The 15712-nt window shown below is 54.5% G+C and overlaps 8 protein-coding genes across 8 annotated transcripts; 4 read left to right on the top strand and 4 right to left on the bottom strand.

Moving 5' to 3' along the window:
- Window positions 1-1980: 1980 nt before the first annotated feature.
- Window positions 1981-3054, top strand: N656DRAFT_782353 (uncharacterized protein). Its single transcript, XM_064815749.1, has one exon. The coding sequence runs from the start codon at window positions 2418-2420 to the stop codon at window positions 2745-2747; it is 330 nt and encodes a 109-aa protein (XP_064667480.1). The 5' UTR covers window positions 1981-2417; the 3' UTR covers window positions 2748-3054.
- Window positions 3055-3599: 545 nt separating this feature from the next.
- N656DRAFT_782355 (ATP synthase subunit D) lies at window positions 3600-4971 on the top strand. The gene is made up of 7 exons (XM_064815750.1): window positions 3600-3694; window positions 3769-3779; window positions 3874-4248; window positions 4317-4326; window positions 4383-4423; window positions 4479-4534; window positions 4584-4971. Exons 1-7 carry the CDS (start codon window positions 3624-3626, stop codon window positions 4746-4748), a joined length of 729 nt encoding a protein of 242 aa, XP_064667481.1. The 5' UTR covers window positions 3600-3623; the 3' UTR covers window positions 4749-4971.
- Window positions 4662-5992, bottom strand: N656DRAFT_782357 (uncharacterized protein). Its single transcript, XM_064815751.1, has 2 exons — window positions 5517-5992; window positions 4662-5435 (listed from the first exon to the last, which is right to left on the bottom strand). The coding sequence occupies exons 1-2, from the start codon at window positions 5617-5619 to the stop codon at window positions 5032-5034; spliced, it is 507 nt and encodes a 168-aa protein (XP_064667482.1). The 5' UTR covers window positions 5620-5992; the 3' UTR covers window positions 4662-5031.
- A 207-nt stretch (window positions 5993-6199) lies between these two features.
- N656DRAFT_782358 (uncharacterized protein) lies at window positions 6200-9999 on the top strand. The gene has a single exon (XM_064815752.1). The coding sequence runs from the start codon at window positions 6507-6509 to the stop codon at window positions 9585-9587; it is 3081 nt and encodes a 1026-aa protein (XP_064667483.1). The 5' UTR covers window positions 6200-6506; the 3' UTR covers window positions 9588-9999.
- On the bottom strand, window positions 9810-11310 carry N656DRAFT_782359 (SEN34 subunit of tRNA-splicing endonuclease). The gene is made up of 2 exons (XM_064815753.1): window positions 11276-11310; window positions 9810-11069 (listed from the first exon to the last, which is right to left on the bottom strand). Exon 2 carries the CDS (start codon window positions 11036-11038, stop codon window positions 10076-10078), a length of 963 nt encoding a protein of 320 aa, XP_064667484.1. The 5' UTR covers window positions 11039-11069; window positions 11276-11310; the 3' UTR covers window positions 9810-10075.
- Window positions 11311-11763: 453 nt separating this feature from the next.
- N656DRAFT_714921 (PAXNEB-domain-containing protein) lies at window positions 11764-12927 on the bottom strand (the record flags this gene model as incomplete). Its single annotated transcript, XM_064812012.1, has 1 exon — window positions 11764-12927. One exon carries the CDS (start codon window positions 12925-12927, stop codon window positions 11764-11766), a length of 1164 nt encoding a protein of 387 aa, XP_064667485.1.
- A 349-nt stretch (window positions 12928-13276) lies between these two features.
- Window positions 13277-13821, top strand: N656DRAFT_791452 (DNA-directed RNA polymerases I, II, and III-like protein; the record flags this gene model as incomplete). The annotated part of the gene is made up of 2 exons (XM_064816974.1): window positions 13277-13623; window positions 13713-13821. The coding sequence occupies 2 exons, from the start codon at window positions 13277-13279 to the stop codon at window positions 13819-13821; spliced, it is 456 nt and encodes a 151-aa protein (XP_064667486.1).
- A 258-nt stretch (window positions 13822-14079) lies between these two features.
- Window positions 14080-15345, bottom strand: N656DRAFT_791453 (uncharacterized protein; the record flags this gene model as incomplete). The annotated part of the gene is made up of 2 exons (XM_064816975.1): window positions 14080-15067; window positions 15299-15345. 2 exons carry the CDS (start codon window positions 15343-15345, stop codon window positions 14080-14082), a joined length of 1035 nt encoding a protein of 344 aa, XP_064667487.1.
- Window positions 15346-15712: the final 367 nt, after the last annotated feature.

Here is a 15712-nt window from a genome sequence, read left to right on the forward strand (position 1 = left end):
TAGGGGCCCCTTAACCTTTGGCCTACAATGGTGCATGCAACAGAGCTAACAACAGTCTATTGCTGTCTAAACAGTATGTTCTTGCTTCAACAGTATGTTCAGGAAACAGTATACAACATTGTGTTCTGCGAACATGCTGTTACGACAAGCCAAGACTGGCCCGGAGGCTACAATGTGCCTGTGAAGGGAATGTCTTGATTATACCCTGCAAAATATTCTGTTCCGACCGTAACAGACTGATCCAAACCTCTGTTGTGGGACCCCCCCTCCCTGCATGGTGCGCTGGATTTGCGCAAGGCTCTGGGTACTGCGATTGTGCAATGCACCCACGGTATATAGGTTAGATTTTGAAATGTACTTGTAAATAGTATTGTAGTATAGTATAGTGGTTAGTTTTTAGCTAGAAAATACAAAGGTTCTCTGTTTGATTCCACTTGTAGTTCAAATTTTTCTTAAGTCCCCTAAGAAGTAAAATTGTAAGTTAGTAAAAGGAAGATAAAAAAGAAGAAAAAAGTTAAAGTAGAAAAATGGTAGTAAGGAAGAAAAGGAAGGTAGTATATATTTTTTCCTTTACTACCTAGTACTATAAGACAATTACCCTTCTAGAAAATGGTCATTCGGGAGTAAAATAGATTTGTCACGAACAGACCTTACTGGCGGCCAGGCATGGTCACAGCCGCAGCGCGGGGAGCCGCGGCAGCCAATCACTCAACTAACCAATCAGAATGGATCACTAGGGAAGGAGAGTGAGCCAACATAAGGATCACTGGGATCACGAAGTGAGCCAGGTGAGCCAGCACAAGGATCACTGGGATCACGAAGTGAGCCAGGTGAGCCAGCAAGGAGATCACTAGGAGCAAGGAGTGATCCTCAAAGACAATCATTAGTATATTAGATAGCTAGCTATTCCCTTGGAGGACCTGCCAGAGGTTCTCCAGTAAGCAATGCAAGCAGTTGTCTTTACTACTTGTGAACACTTGCTTGTGCACTTGTTGTAGACCCTTTGGCTCTACCGAACCTCACCCCGTCTAAGTCAACCTTCAGTCTGAGGAGTCCCTTTCAGTGGTAGGGGACCGAGATTCGTCACAAGATTCAATCCAAGATATCATAGAGTGGGAATTGTCATCCACCCTGAAAATGCATTCAATTCAAAATGGTCTTCAATTCCCAAAATGGCCGTAAGTACAAAATGGTAATCCGGCCGTATGACCATTTTTCACTGGAAAGGTTTTACACTGTAAGATCACCACATGATTGACAGTACGAAAACGATTTTGCAAGCCCATTATACTGATGGTGACCGTTTTGCAAAACCCGGGTGGCGCGCTATGGTACTTGTAGGTATGTACAGTACATAAATCTGTCTTTATTACTCCGTACGCAGGTACCGGGGGAATATTTGGGTTCTCGAGTTGCGAGCTTTTGATGTCAGCGATGAATTTCCGACTTGTAGACGGCAAAGATCCCTACTCAGAGAGCAGAGGGTCACCCGTTCAAATTATTCCCGTAACCATCACAACAAGAACTCAGGAATCCGGCAGAGTTATGAATTGGGATCAATGGCAACGAGATAAAGGGCACCAGTGCCAGACTCCCCCTGGCTACCGACGACCTGGACCTTTTCGGAAACATTGGCCGGTGCGGCGTTTCTCAAACTCATAGCCCAACCCCGAGCTCAAAAAGGCTGGATTGCCGGTGATTGGAAACGCATCCCCAACTTGTTGGACTTCTGCGATAAAAATTTCCGATTCTCAGACGGTTCCGTGCCCCAACCCGATGGATCACTGTCTGCGGTCTTGAAGAATACGTGAGAATGTGGATGGTTGAGCCCTAAGTCACCGAGGTGCTGGACTTCAAGATGTGCCGGCAGGCCTCAGGTAAGCCATCTCTCCATACCGGGAAGGATGAGTGATGATGAGCTAATAGTCATTTCTCAACAGCAGGCGTCACTGGTCGCTACATGCTCAGCAACGCATCAAACGGTGACTATGGGCAACACGTCCTTTGTACCATACTGGGCGACTCTGCGGGTCGCCGGCATTCGCGAAGACAGCACTGCAAAACAACCCCCTTTGCCGAGCAACTTCCCACCGCCGGGTAACATTGCGTTGGCGTGTTCCGTTCCTTGATGCCGACCGGAATAAGAACTCGGCGACCTCTTTATGTCTCGTGCGACGCCCCTCGCCGCACAGAGCCCACATGGGCCAGCTACACTAAAACTGCCGGAGCTAACTTCAGCGTCGAAGTCTTAGATCTGTGCTGGTTGTCCCGCTTTGACTCGTCGTAAAAGTTAAGCCTAGGGCCAAGCACAGGTATAAAACCAGACGAACTCTCATAGCGATCATGACCATTAGACTGATGCACAAAATTGGCCAACACTAACATCTCGACCCCTGGTTCTAATATCATCTCGCACAATGGGGATATCTGACTGGTTCTACTACTCTCTCTCTTGTCTCGACTACACACTCTTTTATATCGGACTGCACCGGCCCAAGACAGCGAAGCTCGTCGTCGTCGGGCTCGAAAACGCCGGGAAATCAAGCCTGCTTCAAAATCTCGCAAACCGTCCGCCAGGCTTCGCTGTGGACACATCGCACCCCGGCTTAGAGACGCTGGTCAGAGGCAGCATTTCATTCACCGCTCTCGACGTTGGTGGTCATCACCAAACCCGTGAGCTATGGACAAAGACCATCTGTGGGGCCTCTGCTGTCGTCTTCATGGTCGACGCCCAGGATGCTGAATGATTCGACGAAGCCGCAGCAGAACTTCACGCCCTCTCCGCTGCCAAGGAACTCAAGGGGGTGCCGTCCGTGGTGCTAGCCAATAAATTCGACCACCCTTGTGCAAGTACGTGATGATTCCCTAGCGTCCGTTGAAGATAGTTGCCGTTTCATGCTATTGCTAACCGAACGTATTATTGAACAGTCACGTCGGCGAAAGGCATCTGGGATCGACTTCGGGCGCACGAAATTACAAGCCGACCTATTCCGTTATTCATGTGCTCGGTAGCCACAAGGCGGGGATACGGTGAGGGTATAAGATGGCTTGCGGACAAGTTAAGGGTATATGCGAGGGAAAAAGGACGGCATGAGCAAGACCTGGTGTCTTGATTGTTGCAGCCACCCCGGCCATAGAAATCAAATATATGATCATCGCTGACACCGAAAAGCCTGATACAGTACTATGTAACGGAACGTAACGCTTCGTTGACCCCTTGCCACGTGCTTCGGTGGGGCAAGCACAGTAAGATCCAGTACTTAATAGCACTGCAGTTGGTTGCACCTTCCGTCACTCGGGCCATCAATTGCCAGCTCTGGAAGCTCCATCATTACTCCATACCTTCTTTCGCTACGGGGGTACAAGCGATCGATTCAGTTGTCGACACTATCCTCACAAGCGTATAGCGTGCCACTCGTTGCAGCGAGTCTACTCCTGATCAGCATAGTCTTCTTCTTCTGTTATCATCTCCGTTGCTTAACTCGGAGTTGCGACAATGTCGGGGGCGGCGGTATGTTGGCACCAGGGCCCAAACCTACGGAACCCCTCCGCAACGCATCGCTGACGTGCTGCCAACCCAGGACCGCGAGGCCGTCTTTCCCACACGGCAGTCCTTGGGCATAATGAAGGCCAAGCTCAAGGGCGCTGAGACGGGACACAGTCTACTAAAGAGGAAAAGCGAAGCTCTAACGAAGTATGCCTCTACCGTCCGACGATTCCTGTACAGAACTCAACCACCATAACTAACATCAACGTTCCCCCTACTAGGCGTTTCCGAGGTACTTCTTACCCAAATCACCCCTTCACAGACACCCACAGCCACTTGTGATCGCATCTACTAAACACCCACGCTCTCTCTCTCTCTCTCTTCAGAAATCACCCGGCGCATCGACGAGGCCAAGCGCAAGATGGGGCGGGTGATGCAGATTGCGTCGCTATCGCTCGCCGAGGTGACGTACGCGGTTGGGGGAAACATTGGGTACCAGATCCAGGAGTCGGCCAAGTCGGCGCGCTTCCGCATCCGCGCCAAGCAGGACAACGTGTCGGGCGTGCTGCTCCCGGCCTTTGAGAGCTACCTGACCGAGGGCAACAACGACTTCGCCATGACGGGGCTCGGCAAGGGCGGGCAACAGGTCCAGCGGTGCCGGGAGACGTACGCCCGGGCCGTCGAGGCCCTGGTCGAGCTCGCCAGCTTGCAGACGGCGTTTGTCATCCTCGATGAGGTCATCAAGGTTGTTAATCGGAGAGGTGAGTGCTTTACTTTTCTCCTCGTTCTTTGTGGGAAATGACAACAAGCGGATGCTAACGCGTGCTAGTGAATGCTATGTGAGTTGAGGTGGGACTTTTTGTGATACCGTTACAGCGTTTCTAACACCAGACAGCGAACATGTCATTATCCCGAGGACTGAGAACACTATCAAGTGTAAGCCGATACCCCTCCGACCCTTCCACCTTCACTCATATGCTGATTCTTGTAGACATCAACGCAGAGCTCGACGAGCTTGATAGAGAAGAGTTCTACAGACTTAAAAAGGTATGGTCCTGCTACCCATGCTGAAGAGCCCAACACTTATCCCGTGTAGGTTGCAAACAAGAAGCAACGGGACACTGCCGAGCAGGATGCCGAGATCAAGAAGAGGAGGGAAGCGCATGAAGCGAGTGATCGGGAGAAACAAGCGTCAGAGGCACAAGAAACCGGCCCCGCGGATATTCTAGCAGCTGAAGAAGACGAAGACGTCATCTTCTAATGGACAGGGCCACCCTCCGGTTTGGCTGTCTGGTTTGTAAATTTCTCGTTATACCTGTCGCTTCATAGGCATAGGCGCATGTAGGGAGTTATTCTGTTGTGTATTGCATGGGCTGCAATGGGTATCTATGGTTCTTTCCTGATCTCAACCTCTTCCCTGAGCGTAACCCGGCCACAGAGAACCAAAACGCCTCACCTGAGCTATCCGTAAAACTGTTCATCCTCGCATCGTTTCCGTCCCACATGGGATATGCATCGTGAAGATGATTTGTGTGACCACCGCGCTACTGGCGCTGGTAGGTGACTTTCATGATCTTCTCGCTATTATTCAGGGCCATCCCAGCCGTGTTCTCTTTAGCAGTGATAGCTCCAGCCTCGGCTTCGTACTCGACGAATGCGATGCCGCTGCGACCAGGAACCATGCGGACCTCGCGGAAGCCCTCGAAGCGGCCAAAGATAGCAGTGAGGGCATCCTTGTCAAAGTCTGCGGGCAGATTCTGTACGAACAGAATCCGATTGGGAGGCAGATACTCGTCGGGAACGACAGCAGCAGGGCCAGCTCCAGTCGCCTTGAGACCGGCGCCACGCACTTTCTTGGCAGGACGGGCACCGCCGTCTGCGGGTGCTCCCTGCATGGGGTGCTTGAGGCGCTTCTGCTCCTCTGCCGTCTCGAGGGCCTTCTTCTTGTCTGTAGGAGTTGAACCAAGTGGTCAGCTTTCTATGGATACATATCGCGGGTATGGCATCGTGGCAGTTGGTAACGGAATACCTTTCTCCGCCATGCGCCGGCGCTTGTGCGCGTCAAACTCCTCCTCGTTCCCAGTCTGCAACACGGTGGCATCGCTCCGCGTGCGAGCCAGAGCAACCTGCATCGGCTTGTCGAAGAGCTCGAAGCCCTGCACCTCGTCAATGGCGGCCAACGCCGACTCCGGATTGTCGAAGACGACGAAGGCCTGACCCTTGGCCTTGAGGTTCGTCTTGGCTACAATGTCAATGACATTGCCAAACTCGGAAAATATTGCGCGCAGCGCCTCTTTGAGCGGCTCCGGCTTGACGCGTTCTTCGAGGTTGCGTACGTAGACCCTGGAAATCGCCGGTTAGTTTTTTTCATCTGCGCGTCGAGATTCGGGATGCCTTGTATGTGTCGGAGTGCAATGACACATACGTAGCAATGGCTTGCTGTGCTGGAGCCATCTCTGTTTGCGCTGCAAGGCTGTAGATTTGGTTCAGATGTCTGGATACTTTGAGTGGTGTTGATTGCAAAACTCATGCGCTTGCGAGGTTCAAGGTAATCAAACGGGCTAGCGCTTGCTAGGAGCCTAGCTAGTAATTACGGGAACGTTACCTCTAGCCGTACGCCAAGACAGCCCCATCGCCCTGGCCTCAGTTGGCCGTTGGGCTTTGATAGCCCTGCAATCAACACTGTGCAGGTGGTTAATCATGACGCAGTCCCACCACGCGACAGGTAATCGGCGCCATCTGCATCGCCGAGGATAAGGGTGACACGAGGGCCAAGCCTAGGTCCAGCCAAACTTCCAAGTTCAACGACCTTCCAGTTTCTGGGTTCTCTTAAGCCCCTCAACAATCGGCATTATGTTTGAGTAGAATCCCAGACAACGCGGATGCAACACATTGCGGCAGCGCGGTAATACGCCCTTTCCTCTTTTATCGGAGGGCCAACCGCCGTTGTCTCCTATCTTCCTGTCATCGCCCGCGCCTTCCCGGTTTGGCCGGCGCCCTTGGGCTTTCTCTATAGACCATGGACAAGATCCACCTTCCAGAGGCCGTCGCAGCGTCGGTCTCGCCCCCGATTTTTAGCAATGTCAGCGCCTGGCATAATTTTACCGCCTGGACGGCCCAGCATCTTGGTCTGGCAATGAACATGTCCAAACTGGCGCCGTCGCTGGAAGATCTTGTTTGGGCGGGGCCGAGAATGGTCATGCGGCTTGGGAGACTGGGCTCTTTTATTTCGTTTCCAGATGCCATTGACGGCTTCGGCCATCGAGTCATACCCGATCCTACCGATACCGACATTTTCTCCTCGTCAACCGTGGCCGCGGGCAACCTCGGAACGCTCACCGAGTCAGCATCAGCCGCGTCGACCGCTTCTCTGGCCGCCGCCGCCCAAGATCCCAACGCCTTTGTCTCGCGATTCTCGATGGAGGGTGCAAAGGGGATAGGGAGTGTTTTTAGCTACGCGACAAGCAAATGGGCGCTATGCTGCATCGCTATGGCTATAATCTTCAACCGCACCCATATCTTCGCTGCGACCCGTAGAAGACTACGCCTCCGATGGCCCGTCCGCCTGCTGCTCCGGATTGCGCCCATAGTCCTTCTCCTCTTACAATCCCGGAGGTTGCTGCAGTCGATTCAGTGCCAGACATCTCCTGATTTTGCCGAGTTGCGCTGGGGCAATGCGAGCAAGAGCTCCGACCTGATGTTCGCCCAGGTGAATGGCTTTCTCCACGGGATGAGTTCATCCTTGCTGCTCGGGGCAAGTGACCAAGACTCTTGCCGCTCCGTACGGATGGTGCCGTGGGATAGCCGGGATCAGCCGGAACTGGTGGGCTCTCTCTCTCGGCTCTGGCCCCTTTTTGGGACCTTTTGCCTGAGTCAGTTCATCGAAGTTCTCTCATGCGCCGTTCAAGGTCGGCCCGTAGCTGCCGAGACGGGCATGACGCTATTCGAGCATTCGCTAGCGTTTGCCGAAGCTGATGCTGCTATCAGTAACCAATTGGGATGGGGATTGTTCGCCGGCGGCAACGCTACTTCGCAGGAGGCGTTGGGACCCAAGATCGCCGTTACCCGGTCCATGATCATGAAGCGGGTCAACACGCCCCCCGAAGTCCTACTGGTTGCGTTTTTATCCTCTATGAGCCATGTCACCAGCCATGTCCTTGGACTCTTCAACCTCCAGTCCAAGTTTCGGCTCGTCAGTACCGGCTTTTGGGGGCTCTGCTTCATGGCAAGCATTGTTTGGAGCGCCCTTACCTTCTCGGTTGACGACCCCTCCACCCAGGGGTTGTTGAGATACCCGACCGTTTGCATTATTGGATTCATTCCACACATTCTGATCCTGACAGGGATTTACGCGTGCGGTATCGTTTACGCCATGGCGCTCACACTTTCGGCCCTCGCTCTCCCCGAGCAAAGCAGCGATGGTGAACGGCTTACCTTCAAGCAACGCCTTATCCGCGCCCACGGAAACATGCAAGCAAATGTGTCCTTGTCCGATATCCGTATCCGGATGGACATGGACTTCTACACTGCCCTTCTTCGGGCCGGCTTCGGCGCCATCACGATGGCGAGCGAGGCCGTCTACCTGAACGAAGACCACCGAGTGAACCTGAAGCGCTTCACCTGGCTAGAGGACGAGAGGTTTCGGGAGATGGAGGGGCTCAGAATGCAGTGGCTAGGAGGCGGCATACCTGGTTCGCGGTTCGACTCGGTCGGAACCATCGGCCTCGTGCCCGTGAAAGACGGACAGGCAAATGCCACCAGCGGGTATGCGAGAGAGCGAGCCGCGCAGCAGATCCCGAAGAACACCGTATCTGCAAGGAGAATCCGGGACGGCGTTGGGGCTGCAGAAAGGAGTTCCCGTTGGCTCATGGCAGTTGAATACGTGTTGCATATCGGCCGCCTGTTGCTCGTCACTTGGGCACTGCTTACCGTGAGGACGATCTCCTTTCTCGGTGTGCGGACCCCGCCTCGGTGGCTCCAGGGTCTGTCACAGAGACCCAAGTCCGAAGCCCCAGTGAGCAAGAAGCACAATCGCGTAAATAGTGGGCTGAATGTGGATGTCTTGTCGCCTGGTGAAGGGAAAGTGTTCTTTGCCATTCCTCGGACCGATCGAGTCGATGTGGAGGCCGAGCTGCGCCTTCGGATGGAGCGCAATAACATCATTGATAGCGCAGGCGGGGAGATACCTCCTGTTGATGAGACCGAAGTCGACTCGAGGCTTTACAGCTACTTCCTCAGGGGCGGCTGGTGGGGTGACACAGACTCAAGCGGCGATTACTCTCCGCCTTCCCGCCATAGCGCCAACTCAGAGGATGCGGAGGACAACGATGCAGACTTTGACACGACCAGCATCATCTCCACGACCGAGACTACCGATGTAAACAGCGAATTCGACTGGGAATCCGATAATGGGAACGGAACCGAGATCGATAACGACCAGAGCGGCCAGCGCACGCCAACCCAGCGAAGCCCTGCGCCCACACCATTCTCTTTCGCGTCAGCCGTGGCCTCGGCCCGCGCCTCCCGGGAATCAACTCCCGTCTTTGACAGCCCCATCGCAGCCGCCGACCTCGCCCGTCTGCTCCATCCGCAGAGCCCCGAAGACCGCGATGAAGCCATTGCCCTCGCCGCCCATCTTACCAGCGGAGGGATTATGACCCGCTCACGCTTCAAGCAACACGTCCAACGCCAGCGGGCGCAGGTGCTGCTGAGTGGCGCCACCGGCCGCCCAAACCCTCGCCATCCAAACCGGCCCCTGGAGAAAATGACGCCCGAAGAGGAGGCCCGCGTGCTCGAGCAGCTACTGCTCTCGCGCCGCGCTGCAGGCAAATCTGCTGGTTCTGCGCTTGAATCCTCATCATCAACAACAAGTGGTGCTGCATCGGCGCAGGGTACCTGGGCGACAGGTGCCGCCGGCCTGGGCCCGGACGGGCCCCAGTGTGTCGTCTGCCAGTGCGCGCCCCGGACCATCATCGTCTGGCCGTGCCGGTGCCTGAGCTTGTGTGACGACTGTAGGGTGTCATTGGCCATGAATAATTTTGACAAGTGTGTCTGTTGTCGGAGGGAGGTGATCAGCTTTAGTCGGATTTATGTTCCGTGAGGGTGTTTTCCCTGTTGTCGGGTTTGGTGCTCCTTGGGGGTAAACTTTCTGTTGTTTTGCATGGCATCGCATGGCATGGTATGGGAACTGGCGGGTACACTTCTGCCTTCTCTGATTGTGTGCTTATTTATCGTTCTATGTCTTTGTATGGTTGATTTCGTCATGTTGATGATGCTATTTTGCGGGATGGCGTTTGGAAGGAGGCATACTGTTGTCAGGAACGGGGCTTCGCTTGAACACAATAGATATGGAGGCTAAAGCTAAATCAGTTGCAACACCAATGCTAGTCAACAGGGTTGTCCTAGACTTCAACATCACAATAATATGGGCTTGGCCTCTTTTAGAGCGTTATCGGTTGCGGTGATTGAACCCGCTGTTGCTTTCGCAGATCAGATCAGAAAACGGGCAACGGAGCAAGATAGAAACGGAGTGCGAATCGAAAGCGGTATCTCATTTGACTATCAGAACCGCCTTGCACACTACCCTCCTCACATGCCCGCCCACTCAACGCAGAAGACTCGCACTTCACTACCCCCAGCACCGGCAACGGCTCCTTCGTTGGCTGGCTTCTCCGCCCCGAAGAGAAAACTCTTCTTGACGGCCGTGCCCAGCCGCCCGCTGGTGACGAGGTCGAGCATGGGGATCTCCTCGTCCCATCCGTAACTGTTGGCCAGGTAGTGCGCGTGGTACCGGAACGGATCCCCCGGGTAGACACTGTAATCCCCACCAAACCGCAACCCGGGCGTCGTGTAGTAGCCCCGCGAGTTGAGATACCTGTAGAACGGGTACGAAGAAGGTGACAAGTCCTTTGCCATGCTGCTGCTGCTGTCGCCAACAGTGCGAGCTGGGCATGGTAGGAGGAGGTCACTGCTTGTAGTAGGGGTAATTCCCGGGAGGGGAGACTCCCTTGCTGCTGCTGGCTGCTTGGGAGGAGCTGTGCTAAATAATGACTCGCCTTGTTCACCCTCTGCTGCTGCGGCTGCTGCTGCTACTCCTATGGTCGAGGCATCATCTTCCGCGCTTTCAGCAGCGACGGCTGGTGTCTGCTTGGCCTTTTTTCCGGCCTTGCGTTTCCCCTGATGCTGGGCCCGTACCTTTGCCTTTTCCTCTTCAAAGGCCGCATGCGCAGCCCTGCGCTGCCGCTTGAGGGACTGGATGTATGCCTTACGGGCTGCCTCGTCCGGGCCAGTCAGCCGCGACAGGTGCTCGGACAGCTCGTCGGCAATGTAGCCGGCTTTCTTGTCAACCAGCAGCTTGGCCTCCTCGGCGTGCAGCTCGATGGGCAGGCCAAGGAAGAGGTTCTGCGTCGGGTTCTGCGGCATCGTGCCCGTCAGCACGGCACAAATGCCGTGGTGGCGGCGCATGTGCACGACGTCTTCGATGTCGAAGACCAGATACCGGCCCGCGATGCGCGAGATCCGGACCTGTCTCTCCGAAGCAGCGGCTGCCATATTCTCCTGTCCTTGACTTGATCAAGAATCCCTGGGTCTCGGTTAGACGCTGATTCAAAGAGAAATAAGCGTGGATGTTTGAGGAAAAGATGAGAGCAGAGTAGGGAATTCATAAGCCTTGGACACGTATGTAGGTCATCACAGATTTTCAGTGGATTGACAGATTGGAATACGATTGTTATAATCATGATATGCTCGTGCAGGATGTGGATTGACGGGGACGGGAAGAGAACTCACCTTGGGCGCTGAGGATGCTGCTCTACACAGCAGCACCGACAGGATGAATGGACGAGAGGGCGGTTGATTTGCGGTGGAAGAATTTATACTGGTGAGGGCTGAAAAACCAGCGCCCTGTCAGTGGGGCCGATTGATGCAACGGAGTTCTGTAATTATACCTAATGTTACAGTATTGTGTAACAAACTTACACTACGGATATATTTTCCACAGTTGTTTTCCGTCTTTCATGCTATTCAAACAAGCTCGTAGACACAAGCTCGAACACTTAACACCTCTGGCCGGACGAGTCCTCTGCCACGGTAACTTTCATATCGAGGCCTTCCGCAGCCTATCCCGTGCAATGGACTAAAGTAAAGGGATTGACTCCTGGAAAATATTCTAGTGAGTCGAGGGTGCTGAACCAAGAGTCCAAGAACATCTAAGTCCAGTATAGCGGGACACTACTCAAAGATAAAGAATTTCTTTTACCAAGCAGGGTATCCGAAGATTAAAAATCAATGCCATCCTTGATCGCGCTAGCAGGCGACTTCTCCTCCGCCTCCCCTTCCAGCGGAGGAAGCCTATAAGGCTTGATCGTGAGCCCTTTCGAAGCACTCAAGCTGAACGAAAGTGTCTCCCGGAAATAGCTAGTCTCCGCTCCCCCGCCGCCCTTCTCGCTGTATACGGGCAGGGTGTGAACCCGGAGTAGACCCTGAGGGGCCTGGTCACCCTTCTCTGATCCTGAGGGAGGCGGTGGAGGGGCTCCTGGGGTGGCTGGCAAAGGGATCAGTTCGAGGACGCCGTCACACAGCAGCTCCATCCACCGGACCAGCCCTGAGCTCCGCGGGAACAGCGAGCTGGGAAGTGTGATGAACACGGTCAGCTGCGTGATGTACTGTCGGAGCAGCGCCCGCAACGCGTGGAGGAATTGGAGCACTTCTGCAGGCTGGCTGCATTGTGGAGAGTAGAGTGTTGGGGATAGCAGGCTGGGTACGACCACGCGGTGGATGTCTGTCGATGGCGAGTTTGCTAGCTTGGTCTGTAGGTGCCTGATGATGGCCTTGAGGGTTGACTGGGTGCCATGGCCCGGCTGATCAAACATTGGCGGGCTTGTGGCAGGGGTAGGATGCAGCGACCCTTTGCAAGAGCTCGGTGACAGGCGTTTTGTGAGGTCGAACGAGTGGCAGAAGGTGCCCTGGTTGGCGTCCCCTCCCGCAACTGACCTTGGAGTAGCCGTGTTCCTTAAGGCTTCGTATCTCCAAGCAATCTTCATCTTCTCCTCAGGAGGTGGTGCTGCAGCCTGAGCTGTCTTCGATTTGCCGTCGGTTGAAGCGAGCGCGGGAAGCTGGTGTCTCCATTCTGGAGGAAGACCGACTAGATGCACCTGATGGCCTTGGACGAGACCCTCAGCAGCATAGTATCGCAACAAGACACCAGAGAAGTCTGTTGTGCCCTGTTCTTCGATCAACAGGCTAGTCCCTAGCGGTAGCCCCCCGTGCCCGGCAAGGAGCTGGTCGAGAGATGACGTTCCTGTTGATGTTGTGGGCCTGCCATCGAGAGGAGAGGGTCGGATCCCTGGCGCAAGCTGCTGCTTTTCCGGTGCAGGGCCAGCCTGGACAACCGGCCGCCCCGGTCTCGCCGAGAGCACTGTATTTCTCTTCACGAATGACATGTTGGGTCCAAATGTGTTTGCGAAAGCTGATTTTGGAGGGGTTGGAGGGGCAGCTAATACGATAAGAACTGAAGTTGTTATCGGTGCCCCACTGCTTGTCCAACCCTGTCTGGTCTGGACTTGCATGCCCCACCAGCCCAGCTTTGTGTTCATTGTCACTGAATGTTTCCCGAAATTTTCAATACTTCACCGTCCTGAACATCGTCCTTCTTGTCGGCCTCACCAACTAGCGTCCGTCATTTGCCCTACGAACGAGCTCTGAGCCCGCTGCCCGACGATCTCCACCAGCGTTCATTCAGCCCTTCCTGCCCGACCCCAGTGTCACCACCGTCACACAACTCAAGGCAAGATGTCCATCGCCTCGGACGCGCAGCTCTTTGAGGAGCACTTTCGCGTCGAGAGGCTCAGCGAGCCCAAGTACGACCGCGTTGACCGTATCTACTGCAAGTCGGAGCCGGACAAGAGCATCGACATGACGCTTGACGTCAACAAGGAGCTGTTCCCTTGCAAGGTGGACGACGAGCTGCACATTGCGCTGGCCACATCGCTGCACTACGACGGCAGCAAGGACGAGGAGCGCGGGTGGCGCGACGTGGCCAAGGCCGGCTCCAGCGAGGCGACTCTGGCCGACATCTTTGAGTATGTCTGCTACGGAAAGATATACAAGTTTGAGGACGCCGAGGATGGGCAGACAATGTGAGTTGTGTGGTGCCCTTCTAGAGTCGCCCCTGGTTTTGATGTCTCCGACGAGTCGGGTTGCTGACGTTGAGTTTTTGGTGATACAGTAAGGCCTATATCTCTTTCGGTGGCCTACTAATGTCACTTGAAGGGCCGTACAAGAAGCTCACGCCCTTGCGGGTGGACTATGTCTACCTGCTTGCTCGGAAGCGGTGATGTGAGCTTTTCTTGCGAAATTTTTTGATAAAGATCATGGCATGGGCCGTAAAGCTTGCATCAGGACGTGAAAACGATATTTATGGAGTAGATGTCTCGATGACGCTTTGCAACCTGTCTGCTAAAGCAGTTTCAGGATGAGGGGGGGAACACGACCAGGCGTTTAAGGAAATGGCATGAATAGCCAGGAAAACCTCGGCGATCACGAGTCAACAGGATACCCAAGATACAACTTTGATGCGGCAAGTTGCCTCGACTTCAAGACGTTGTTTCCTGCGGAGGACGATAATCCCAATGGGGCCCGGGAAAGGGGATGAAGCGGTGTGTCCTCTCGCAGATATCCCGATAATGCGGCTCGTTCTCGAGCGTGTATATGCCGTGGCGGACGAAGAAATCGAGCATTATCATGGCGCAATTGGGCTTCCACCGGCCCTCGGCTAGCTGTTCCTGTATCTCCTCGACCGTGTGTAGGCTGAAGCTCTCAACTTCTCCGTCTTTTGGAGTGGGGATGACACTCCCATCTGCGGGCAGTTCGAGGTCGTATACCCATTGAATTTCCGGGTAGATATAGCCGGGCTCTCCACCTGATCGCTCGTCCGTGATATAGAGGTACGTGATGATGCCTGTTTCTTTGGCGTGCTTGCGCACAAGGTCCTCGGGTAAGGATGCTTCCTCGTCAGCTTCGCGGATGACGCACTCGAAGGGGTCCTCGTTGGTCATCAGGCCGCCGGCGACCGTGTTGTCCAGCATGCCCGGATAGGTAGACTTGTTTGCGGCCCGCTTGGGGACCCAGATTCTAAAGTTGTAGCGGCTGCTGTTGTCCTTCTGGCGGATAAAGGCCGTCATGTGTACACCGTAGCGGGTGGCCCCAAAAAGTCCCACAGCCGAGCGCTCCATACTGAACAGCAGCTCGCCGTTCCGTCCATACACAGGCCACAGCTCGTTGCGCCAGCCATTGAGCAAGCGGAATGCTTTGGTCTCGCGCCAGTAGGCCGCCAGCTGGGCAGCGAGCTTGGTGCGCTCCTCCTCGGTAGCTGCTTCGCGGAAGAGCGCAACGGTCCGAGCCACTGGGTCGATCTCAATGGGACCGCTAATATTCTCAGGGACAGTCTTCAAGGCCTCAACCACCGACAACGGCAGGTAGCCGATTGCAAACGACCCCTCGCTGTCCTCCCACTTGAGGGTGTACAGTCGTCGCGTCATCCATTCTGCGTAGCCGGTAGGGTCCAAGTGGGGATGGGGGAATCTTCATAGATTGCATGTCGCCGCGTGAGTACACTGTAACATGTTCATGCGGGGACTTATGAATTGAGCGGACCCTGCCCTGCTTGCAGGTGCAGCTTGTGTTGCCGCCGGCTCGGCATGTCTTAACGCGCCACTGTCGTACAGGATGCTTGGCAACGTCGAGACGATCGCTCGCCTTACATATGGAGGGGGGGAGGGGCAGAGGAGAGAAAATGTGCAAGGGGAAACTTACGCATCGCAATTGCTCACCAAATCCAAGGTGGTTAAACGTGGTGCCATGTTGAACCCGGATCGGCTCAACACCCGATTTGAGTAAGTTGATTGTAAGTTTTCGTACACTTAGACGCGTGCGATAGACCTGTTGTTGAGAAACTCAGGACTTGGGAATCTGTGGTTTGTATCTAGACGGGAGTGTACGGAGTAAGTTCCAGGTTATCATCAAGAGATGTGGGTCGACGACAGTCTGCGCTAGAACACAACAGTACTTAGCTCATGGAGTCAAGAGATATTTAAAGTTTTAAAACAGCATCATCCAAGCCGGAGGGACGCCGGGTCTGCTTATTGCTTTAAGTAGGGCCCCGTGAGAAAAAGCCGCAAGCGTTGGCGCAATCTACATTGCAGAATCCTTAACTAGAGAGGGGGTCGC

The sequence above is a fragment of the Canariomyces notabilis genome, assembly GCF_033297395.1.
Source record: "Canariomyces notabilis strain CBS 508.74 unplaced genomic scaffold N656scaffold_22, whole genome shotgun sequence".
Lineage (NCBI taxonomy): Eukaryota > Fungi > Ascomycota > Sordariomycetes > Sordariales > Chaetomiaceae > Canariomyces > Canariomyces notabilis.